General features: G+C 42.0%; 1 protein-coding gene across 1 annotated transcript in view; it reads right to left on the bottom strand.

The window, feature by feature from the left end:
* The window catches only part of LOC101481124 (protein arginine N-methyltransferase 8-B), a 32,729-nt gene extending 23,900 nt beyond the window's left edge, over nucleotides 1-8,829 (bottom strand). The window contains exons 1-3 of the mRNA XM_004568267.3: nucleotides 7,981-8,829; nucleotides 4,085-4,330; nucleotides 2,817-2,972 (exon numbers count right to left, since the gene is read on the bottom strand). Of these exons, the coding sequence (XP_004568324.1) occupies nucleotides 2,817-2,972; nucleotides 4,085-4,330; nucleotides 7,981-8,049 (471 nt within the window). The 5' untranslated portion in view covers nucleotides 8,050-8,829. The remainder of the gene's footprint in view (nucleotides 1-2,816; nucleotides 2,973-4,084; nucleotides 4,331-7,980) is intronic.
* Between the last annotated feature and the right edge of the window lie 1,744 nt (nucleotides 8,830-10,573).

The raw sequence follows: 10,573 nt of genomic DNA on the forward strand, positions 1-10,573 counted from the left end.
ACTTGTAATCTGTAAGTGCTGCACTATTCAATAGTATGACCAGCTTTTTTTATTTTATACTTAAAGTATATTTTCCTTGTACTTGCCTATTTTTACTTAACTCACAGTTACGCATGTAAGACAGAGTCATTTTACAGTGTGGTGTTAGTTGACCCTGTACTGGCATGGAAGAATGAGGTCTTTGAGGGCTATTATTTACAGGAAAGAAACCAGTTAAACATGCCATAAAACCAATGTTCCAATGCTCCAATCTCTGCTTATTATACTGCAGTAACTCAAATACAGAACATAAACTTTTTGGGTTTTTCCGCAGGCATATAGGCTGTAGGGACTTCACATTAGCACTGACTCCCCGGAGCAGCCTTGTTTTCTGCTGCTTATTAGCAGAGAAAGAGGAAGGAGGCTTCTGCTGCCTCTGGTGCCCATTAAAAAGACTGTACCAAATCCATAAATAACCAGCAAAGGCTAATGTTGCATCAGGTGTGAACATGTTTGTGCGCTTGCGGAGACGCATGTAACTGTATTGCTCTATTCATGTGTAATAACAGGTTCTAATTGGCAATCTTCCTCATCTCTTTCTGAGTCAAAGTCATAAGAGACAGCTATTAGCCACGTGTCTGTCATAGTCACGATCCAGTAGGAGCGCACTGAAGCCTCAGGGTGTATTGACAGAGGCACCCCCGCACAGGTTGCCTCTCGCACCTCTCGCTAGTGTCAGAAAGTGTCACTGTCACCGTAGACATCCCTGCAGGCTCCTACTGGTATTTTACTCTGGAGACACAGCAAGTAGAAGTTTCTAACTTTGCCCAGATATCACTGTACTTTTTGTCCTCTATCTGAGCTATTAACCTGTGACTTACACATAGTTTAGTTTCTTTACTTTTTATTAGCAACCTTAAGCATTTTATTACTGGGCAGAAAATAAACTCTGCATCATACTAACATAAAGACATTAGAAACACTCCTAGAATAATCAAAGCAGCTACACTGAGCTTAACCAGGTTTTTGAACAATGTATTGTTTTTATCTGAAAAAACAGTACCTGGCTTTTCATGTGTTACTCATCTATTTTCTACAGTTTATCCAGGTCAAAGGGACGGCGCTCTAAACAAAGCTACCCAGATGAATGGCCAACAGAGAGCTATACCTTCTCCCACATTGACTATTTCACTTACTTGCAGTTTAGGAGGCATCCAGCTGGATAGTGTAGTGATAAGACTACACACCTTGTGGAGCGGGACACCTCCCGGTATCCAGTAAGGGTCCTGGCTAGACCCCCCATGCTAAAACCAAGCCCTGGAATGGCACGGCTATGTCTGCAGCCTGTCCGCAGCTCGGACAAAAGCATGGGTAAATGGACTGATTCTTATATAGCGCTACTCTACTCTCACTTGAGAACAAAACCCAGAGAGACTTTAACTCCTGAATTTGAGATAGAATCTCATCCCTGACCTAAAGTGGACAATCTTGTCTTTTCTAACTGGGAAGCAGAGCCTCGGGCTTGATGGTGCCAAAGCCAAAGGCTTCAATGGGACACCACTCAGTGAAGCCACCAGTACTTTGCTATCTGCAAAAGCAAAGATGTGATACTGAGACCACTGAACTGGACACCCTCCACCTCCGAGAAAGTCTGTACATAAAAGTTGTGAACAGAATCAAAGGGCATCTCACTGCTCATTCAGTGTTACTAATGAGTAGATTTATCACACATAAAAGTGAGCTTGAGGAACTGAAGTATATGAAAAAGAATAATCCAGAATACGACCCTCCTCTGCTAACTGAGGACAGCAGCCAAAAGAACGAAGGAATCCAGCCGGCAGCAGGCAGTAAATTCAAAAGGGAGTGAATAGTGTGCTAATAGATTAGTACAAGTCTAGTTTGCCTTGACCCTTTATGATTTTGTGGTGCACAGGTCATGCGTAGGTTGGACATGTTACCTAAGCGTCTTGTTGCTACTTGGAATTGTTGAAGGACTACACTAAACACACATACATTGTCATGTACTGTTCTTATTGATAAGGAATGATCGGGGGTATATTCGTCCAGCTCGTGAGCCCGGGCACTCACATCAAACTTCAAAAGCTTTAGGTATGATAAGAAAATCCTGAAACTCCTGTCCCCATTTATGTGGATAAAATCCTGCCAGATGGACCGCAGTAACAAAACTCTGAATCAAATCAGCTAAAGTACTAAAACAGGATGCTAGAGAGAGGGAGACAAAAACTGACTGAGGCAGCAGGAGAGGAAAGGCAAGCAAACACATGACACAAGGCATAGTCACACACACAAACACATAATGTCATTCAGTGGCTCAGAACAAGTCTCTTGGCAATTCCAAGTTAATCATTCCTTCCCTGAAGCACTTCGTCTCGACCCACCATGCAAAAATAAGTTCCACATGGTCATCCCAAGCTAGCAGTGTGTGTGTGTGTGTGTGTGTGTGTGTGTGTGTGTGTGTGTGTGTGTGTGTGTGTGTGTGTGTGTGTGTGTGTGTGCAGCAGGCATTCTCAGACATGCTCTGACTTGCAATTACTTCTGCCCCAGAGCTCAATAACACTAATAGCTTTCAAATCTCTATGGTTTAGCTGGTCAACCTGCCTGAGAGGTCACACAGTTTTATCACCTGCATGTCAAAAGAAATATTACCCAAGATTAGATGGTTTAAAATGTACTGTATGATCCAACCCACACAGCAGCAGACCTACATATGCACTACATGCTGACAATATAAGCGCCTTGTGAGGCTTGGGCTACATGGAGATCAGATCCTAATTGGTCCACATGTTTGCAGTTTACTGAAGGGAAACACATCTTACCCCATATACATGCTTTGCCCCTGCTTTGGCCGCAAACATAGAAAGGATCCCAGTCCCGCTTCCAACGTCCAGCACTATTTTATCCTTGAAGATGTGCTTGTTGTGGTACATGGAGTTCCTGTAGGTGAGTGTCCTCACTTCATCCTTCAACATTTCCTGGTTTGACATGTGAGAAAAATATAAGAAAGGTCCTGGCAACACGAACTCCTGCAGAAAGCGACAGTTTGTTGTGTGAAATTAAAAACATTGGCTGGACGTCAGTGGTCTGAATAGCTCCGATATCTACAGTGCAGCATTTACAAATAACACACAGCCTTCACCTAATCTTACTCTATTCCCTGTCAGCCCTGTGGTTCTACATTCAAATCCATTGTTGGTGTTTCTGAATAAGCCCTGTGAGCTCGCAGGCTCAGCCTGTCTGCATCTCTTTTCTATCTGTACCTCTTTCACAGTGTGCGTGCATGTGTGAGTGCAAAGAATATTCAGAAATGACTAAAATACACCTGACCTACATTCCACAAATACATAAAAAAAACATCCTACAGGTCACGCACGCAACATACTCTTTTTATACAGCCTCCAATGCTTCCTGCATCTGTTCTCTAAAATGCAGATGAACTCTGTGAACTCTGAGGAAACCGTGTGGACAAATAGGCATACACAATACACACGTTTAATGTGTTCAAAAGTGGCTCTCTGTTCCTCAAGTTTTCAAAAGTTTCACCACATTTAAAACTGCTCCAGGCAGTTCATCACCATCCTACATCAATTAACAACTGTACATAGAGCTTTGTGGGGCACCTGCAAAAACCGGAGTTTTCCTGGGAAACATTTCTGTCAGGGAACGTTAGGATTTTCTGTCCTTTGAAGGGACTGGCTGATTGTAGCTCCTGCCATGGCCTAAACCATCTATGACATAAAGCTCTCGGTTTAGAGGGCGGAGGGGTTCACTTCAAGAAAAAAAAGAAGTCACACACAATCATCGTTAAACTATCCTGCCCACACACAGGCAAACTGAGGCAAGAACATGTCTAAAAGAGAAAAAGCAAGAAGAGCATAATGATTAAGACAAGGATGATGCATAATCTAATAATTTTCTAAAATTAATTGCAAGTACACAAGGGCATTGCATGCTCTGGTTCTGTGAAATGTGCCGCAGCAATAATGGAAATTAAAATTCCCTGTTTATTAAAAAATGCTTTATTGATCCATAAAGCTGATTGATTAACATATGTGATTTTCATCCACACTGCGATGACAAGGCGTACCTCATGAATGCCAAAGTGAGCATAGGAGTCAAAGTAGTAGTCTCGCGAGGTCATCTCCTCTGGGTTGAGAAACTTGGCCATCTTACCCCTCCCTGGACAGCTAGGGAGGCTGGCGGCGTGGGGCGTGTGCGGTGGAAGAGGAGGCCGAGGCGCATGCTGGATAGAAGGCACAGGCTTGGGTAACGCGGTTGGCTGTGCCGACTGCGATGGAATTATGCGGATGGGCTCTGGTTGCGACTGTGGTTGCTAAAAAACACAGATAAAGAAGAAAAACACCTCTTCAGTGCCGCGGCCTGAGGCGTAAGAAACAAAATAAGTACAGGCTGCAATAAGGTTGTGGTTTGCATTCATAATCAGGGATTTTACACGTAAGCTATTCTCCTTTCCATTTTGTTCCTGCACTCTTAGCTCATGTTCCCAGCACAGAGTTCACAAAGTGCAGAGAGCCCTTTGAGTCTGGAAGATATGCTGATCACTGACATGGAGTCAACAAAAGCCAGAGATGGCAAGAAAGCTCATCTCAGCACAGAAGGTACACCCGTAATGCCCGGATCACCTATAACGCCTGCTGGGAAGCTCTAACCACGATGTGCATGGAGAAACAGAAACTTCACATCTCAGTATTGAGCCAATAAGCCATTCTGGTGTTTATTCTCATTCCAACTTGGGCGTCTAAAAATAAATATAAACTGGTAATGCCACCAAAAATAGGAGGCATTTTCAGACAACAGTGATAAGAAACAAAGAAGGAAAGGATAGTGAAAGACTGCAAGACATTTTCTCACTCAGTTTCTACATAATATTAACGATATTTTATGAGTGTTTTCTGCCACTGTTATTGCCTCATTCAGTTTGCATTCATTCAGTCGGATCTTCTAGCAATTTCAGTTTAATTCTACAGCTTTAATTTAAGTTTTAATTATGCTTCTGTATCCTGTACATTTGATTTTGGGAAATCTATTTTGATGCCATGTTCAGATTAAGTATTGAGATTACAACAAAACTATCTTGTATGAAGCCCATCTGTATTTACACAAGGTTATTGAAGGTTATTCAGATAACTGTTTCAAGTATTTATTTTTTTTTAAATGAGCCCAGCTTGTCATCAGTCCTTTAATTTATTCTTCTAGGAGCTACATACATCGTAAACATCTATACGACTTAATGAGGTGGATAACTTCCCTGGCAGATGAAATTATTCAATTCTCCTTTACAGTTAAAGCAAAGTATAAAAAATAGATTTCTATGTGCTGCACTGGCTTTTCCTTGGTTGAAAGAACTGATTCTTCGGTCCCCTTTTCTCTCTTCTCTCTTTAAAATGGCCATCATACAGTATTTATGTCTCCTGCACCTTTGTCCCGCAGGGCTTAAATGGCACACACTGGAATGTAGTTACCATGAAAATAAAGTAAATAATGGGTCTTGAATCATGAATTCAAAGAGAAGCTGATATGATTCAGTCAAATGTCAGGTTTTCACTACTGAGTCATACGAGAAGCCGTGCTACCTGTCTGTTATTTATTCAAATTCCATTGACTGATGATCCTTTAAGTTCTTCTGTAGTTTTCCCATCAAGGTTTTGAAGTTTTCAATGAAATGTCAGATCAGCTACTGTATGCCTTTTAGGGAGACGTAGTCTGGGTGATTTCCAATAAAACTGGTGAGCTCCTGATTATTTTTGTCACCACACACAAACAAAGGAAGAAAAGATGATCCCATGAGCTATACTTGGCCAATTATAAGAGATTAAGATCCAAAATTTAAGAGTTTAAATCACATGAAACATCTTAAATATTTTGTTAAGAGAATCAAGACTATGGATATTATTATTATTATTATTATTATTATTATTATTATTATTATTATTATTATTATTATTATTATCATCATCATCATTATTATTAAATAGAGTTCTATCTGGTTATAATTGACCAGAAAAGTGACTGAATATCTAAAAAAAAAGAAAATGTGAGCAGCACTTTCTCTGCAGCACAAGAGTAGCATTGAAAGTCATTACTGTCTCTGCTTAGTGAGGTTCACAGGGTTTTGGATGTTGATAACATACAAGACCACATTCTTAATGAGGAGAGACCAACTGTTGAACTTAATACTTAATCCTCTCAGCTCTGATGTTGATCTGCAGAGGAGACACTAGTTCATTGCAGAGCATTACCATACTGCGTGAAGGATTCATTTTCTGACATGTTACTCATCTGGATCACCGAGGCGACCGGTGGCCTAAAGTTACACTATGGTCAGCTCAGAGCTGCACACCATAGATGCAATTTAAATCTTGAGACCGTGTTAAGAAAAAATTACTAGCAACAGTGAAAAAAGAAAAAGAGCTGACAAACAGCTGGCACCAAGAGAGCACTGAGCAAGTCAATAATTATAAGACAGAGTCGCAGAAGAGGCGATTAAGACTGCCAAGTTTAATACAGAATCTGTGCAATGCAGGGGGAAAGAGTCATTGTGGGACAGATTAACGTGAAGTTAGGGGTACGGTCGGAGGAGAGCAGCTGCAGTGAGTGTAACCGAGATCTCCTGACACAGGAAAGAGAGGGTGAAGCACATCCTTGTCTCTGACCTTCAAAACAAATAAACACATTCAGGGTTCTATTTCAGACTCCTCATCTCTACACTGAGGGGAGACCTGTTATTCGAGAAGGACACACACTTACACATGAGAGGACACCCACAGCCACGTTGTAGCTGTGTGAACGCTGAAGTTTAGCCTGTAAGTTTATGCTGTTGCTTCTAGTCAGTTAGGATAATGGAAAATGGTGATGAACTATTATTTATTCTAATAAATGCACTAAAATTACACTAATTGTAGTCGCTGTATGTTAGTCGGCTGTTCATATTGGTGAAGGCATTTCACTGAAAAAGTCCTCTAACAGGAAAGAGCATACCTTTGGTCTTCTGCCATTATGCCACTTTGGGATATCTGATTCCCAAACAGGATACAGCCTCAGTGGCGGGGATATTATTATGAAGTATTTCCTACCATCTGCTCTCAGAGGTCAGAATGTTGATCAGATGTAATGAGTGTGTGCAGGGCTTCTTTCATGAACTTGCTTAGAATGAACTTTTTCTGATTAATAATTACAACAGAGCATCACGGGGTGTGACGCACACATCGCAGGGTGTTTGAATCTGCTAAGTATTACAATCAGCATCCCTCCTGTATCGACCTTTAAATTGTCAATTAGTGTCGATTAGAGTTAGAGTGAGGGGTGGGAGATTTAGTTCAAGTGGCTGAGACATGACATCTTCAGCAACCTACTCTACTTTCTGCAGAACTGCTTCACACCAGAAGTCTGAGCGTTCTCTTTTTCCTCTGCAAGGTGCTGCAGTACCTTGGACAGCTCTAATTCCCATCGCGCGCAGAGTGAAGCAGCTACACACTGTCCTGTTATATCTCACGCTGCTCACAGCATATTCTTTCACACGTAACACCCAGAGCTTCAAATACATTCATATATTTTTTTCAGACTTCATCTCATAGACTCTTGCCGGAGAACGCCTGCGAAGCAGAAGGGATGAGTCGATCCTGCACCTTACCCTGATCATCGTACGGCATCCTAATTTTAGCAGCTACAAAAAACGAGACTTTTCCAAGTGCGTTTGAGGTTGGGAATACTAATTTGAACTGCCCTGCTCTGCACAGACTGCCTGTTTCCTCGGGAGGGTAAACATCCTTGCAAAGAGGGAGACTATCAGTCCGGTCAGTCTCACTCTCTGGACAGTCGGCATCCTATAATTTGTCCGACATGCAACTTCTACTAGAGGTGGAACACGCAGGCTACTGCAAGAGGCATCCAGGACGCCGATAGATTCCAAAAAACTGGACTCTGATCTTTGTCAGGAATATTAAAGCTGTCTCTAACACTTACCTCAGTGTTCTCAGACTCCGCCATTTTTCTCCTGAGGAGCATGCAGCGGGACGAGTGCTTAATTCCCATAAGGGCCAGCAAAAATGTGCACTCAGAAGTAAAAGAGAAAAAACGTGTGCTTGGCGATTATCGGTCCCTTCAGTCCTTTGACATCAGAGAATTCTCATTTACATCCCAAATTGTGCAGTTCTTTAGAAATTCCAGTACTGCTAAAAAACCCAAAACTATATGAGGTCCCAAAAGCATTGCAGCCACTCTCGCCACAGAGTGCGTTGGATTCCATGGTATAAAAGTTTGCAGTCCACCGGTGTGCGTTCCTGGAGAGCGTTAGGGGGAAAGGCATCATTTGGAATTTGGCATCAGCTGAGATAAAAATGCACCATCCTGTCCTATAACGCAGCAGGCGCAGGCAGGAATGCATTAAGACTGCATCACTAACAGCAGAAGATTGTCATGAATGCAAAGATTTAGCGCCAGTTTGATTGATTCCCCTGCCGCAACATTGTTTCTAAAAATAGAACCGCAGCCGCCGCTACCTCGCAGAGTGGAAAGATTTGCCGCCGAGTGCACGCACGGAAATGTGATGACTCTTAAAACGTGCAGGGGGATTTCTTATAAGCACATGGCACCACTCATGCTGTCATCTTTAATGTAACAGAGCTCCCCCAGAATCAAAGTCTATGCTCCAGTTAAATCGTTCCCCATCTGCACAAAGTGCCGAACGCCGCCAGCCCAGACAAAGTTGGAGTTTACCAGCTCTCCGAGCAGAGCGAGGACACCCTGTGCTTGATCTGCGCACACACGCGCGCGCACACACGCAGTGCGAGGAAGTGACCACTCCTGTCTCACTGGCCGGAGGGGTAATTTCAGAGCTGGCTGCTGTTTGCACATCTATTACGTGCTTCTTTCCTGCTCACTTCTGAGATGAACCAGGAAAGAAAACAAACCATAAACATCCATCACTTTACACACATATACATACATATTTTCCTTTTCATCTAAATCTGACCTTTACCAGAAATGATGACAGCAGTGTTATAGTTGTAACTTTATAACACCTTTAATTCTTGCTACAGCATTTTTTGATGTGATGACAACATAAACCCAGTGCCTTCAGAGCAATTTAATAATGCAGGCATATGCTACTGTATATCACCTCTGAAGTCTTCTGCTTTTGCTCTAGAGTCTATTTTGAGGAGAGGCCATCCCCCATACCACCCACACCACTGGCCACTTGTTACATTATTCAAGAGGGAGGGAAGGCAGACACTCACCACGCAGTAGGCAGGCAGACACCGATACAGAAAGCTGAGCATTTTCTGCCCACAATGTGTGCTAACACGTCACGGATTTATTTAGACCCTAAGATGATGTTTAGCAGGTGTATATGGTTGCACACAATTTTTAAAAATCCAGCTAAATTACAGTTCCTTTTGTCCTTCTTGAACTTTCATAAGAATCAGCTTTGTTGAAATTTCTTTACTGCTCACGTCACATAGTAATGGAAATATCGCCATATTGAACATTTTAATAACCATCCTGAAGATGGTCAGAAGTAATCAATTGCTAGAACTGTTCATGGTGGCCCGTGGCTAGACAAATCCTAACACTGTTCTCTGTCTACAAACAAAAGCAGAAAGAGAAAATAAATGGAATAACCACCAAATTTGTTACAGTCTGTCAGTTTTCTATGTCAGTATCCTGAAAGCGTGAAGGCAGCTGAGCCTGAAAGGGCTCAGGTTATAACACAGAATAGTGGACAAGTTAAAATTTTGATCTAGCGTTCAGTAAAAAGGTCAAATAAAAAATAATCCATTAAATCTCTGCAAAAATTGATGCATGTGCTAAATTTCATGACTATGTAACAGTTGTTGAGATATTTCGATGTTGGATCTAGACTGATATAGTTCGAGGACTTGATAAACCTATAAATTCTGGGTCCTACGAGGGTCCCAACATGAGTAATTCACCACATAGACCATTGACCGTGCAGTCAGGCAGATCACTGCTAAGATGTTCTTTGATCTCAGTGTAATTATTCTCACTCTAATACGCTGTACCATTTCTCACAATGGCAGTGGATGACTTGGCTTTCTCACTGGGTTGTGGCTCCTCTCCGCTCTCACGGGATCTGAATTTGAGATGCACTGAAATCACTTCAATTACCTCATTTTCCCTCTCTGATGTGCGTGTAGCCTCTCAGTCATCCAGGTCATGCTAGTCTCTAGTGCTTGAGAAGAAAGCAACCAGACTTCATCAGCCTCCCGCTGATGTATATCTTCTGTTTAGCTGTCATCACGTGGTTGATTGCTGCTGAAAATATGCTCACTTTTCTTCTTCTGATAAAAGAGGAATGGTAATAGCCCGCTGTCTGGAGTTAGAGTAATTGCTCATCCTCTCTTATGGTGTTTAAGAAGCTACCGTAGACATTATTTTAGATGGGGTACTGCAGCCTCGTGAAACTTCATTAGGCAGTAGCACCTCTTGTATGTGAACATGAAATTGCTGAATTGTAGTTACAAACACGCAAAAGTAACAGAAGCAGCAAATGGCTTAACTTGAATGAAAGATATAGGAAGTGTTCGATATTTCT

Source organism: Maylandia zebra, linkage group LG7 (genome assembly GCF_041146795.1).
Source record: "Maylandia zebra isolate NMK-2024a linkage group LG7, Mzebra_GT3a, whole genome shotgun sequence".
In the NCBI taxonomy this organism is placed as follows: Eukaryota; Metazoa; Chordata; class Actinopteri; order Cichliformes; family Cichlidae; genus Maylandia; species Maylandia zebra.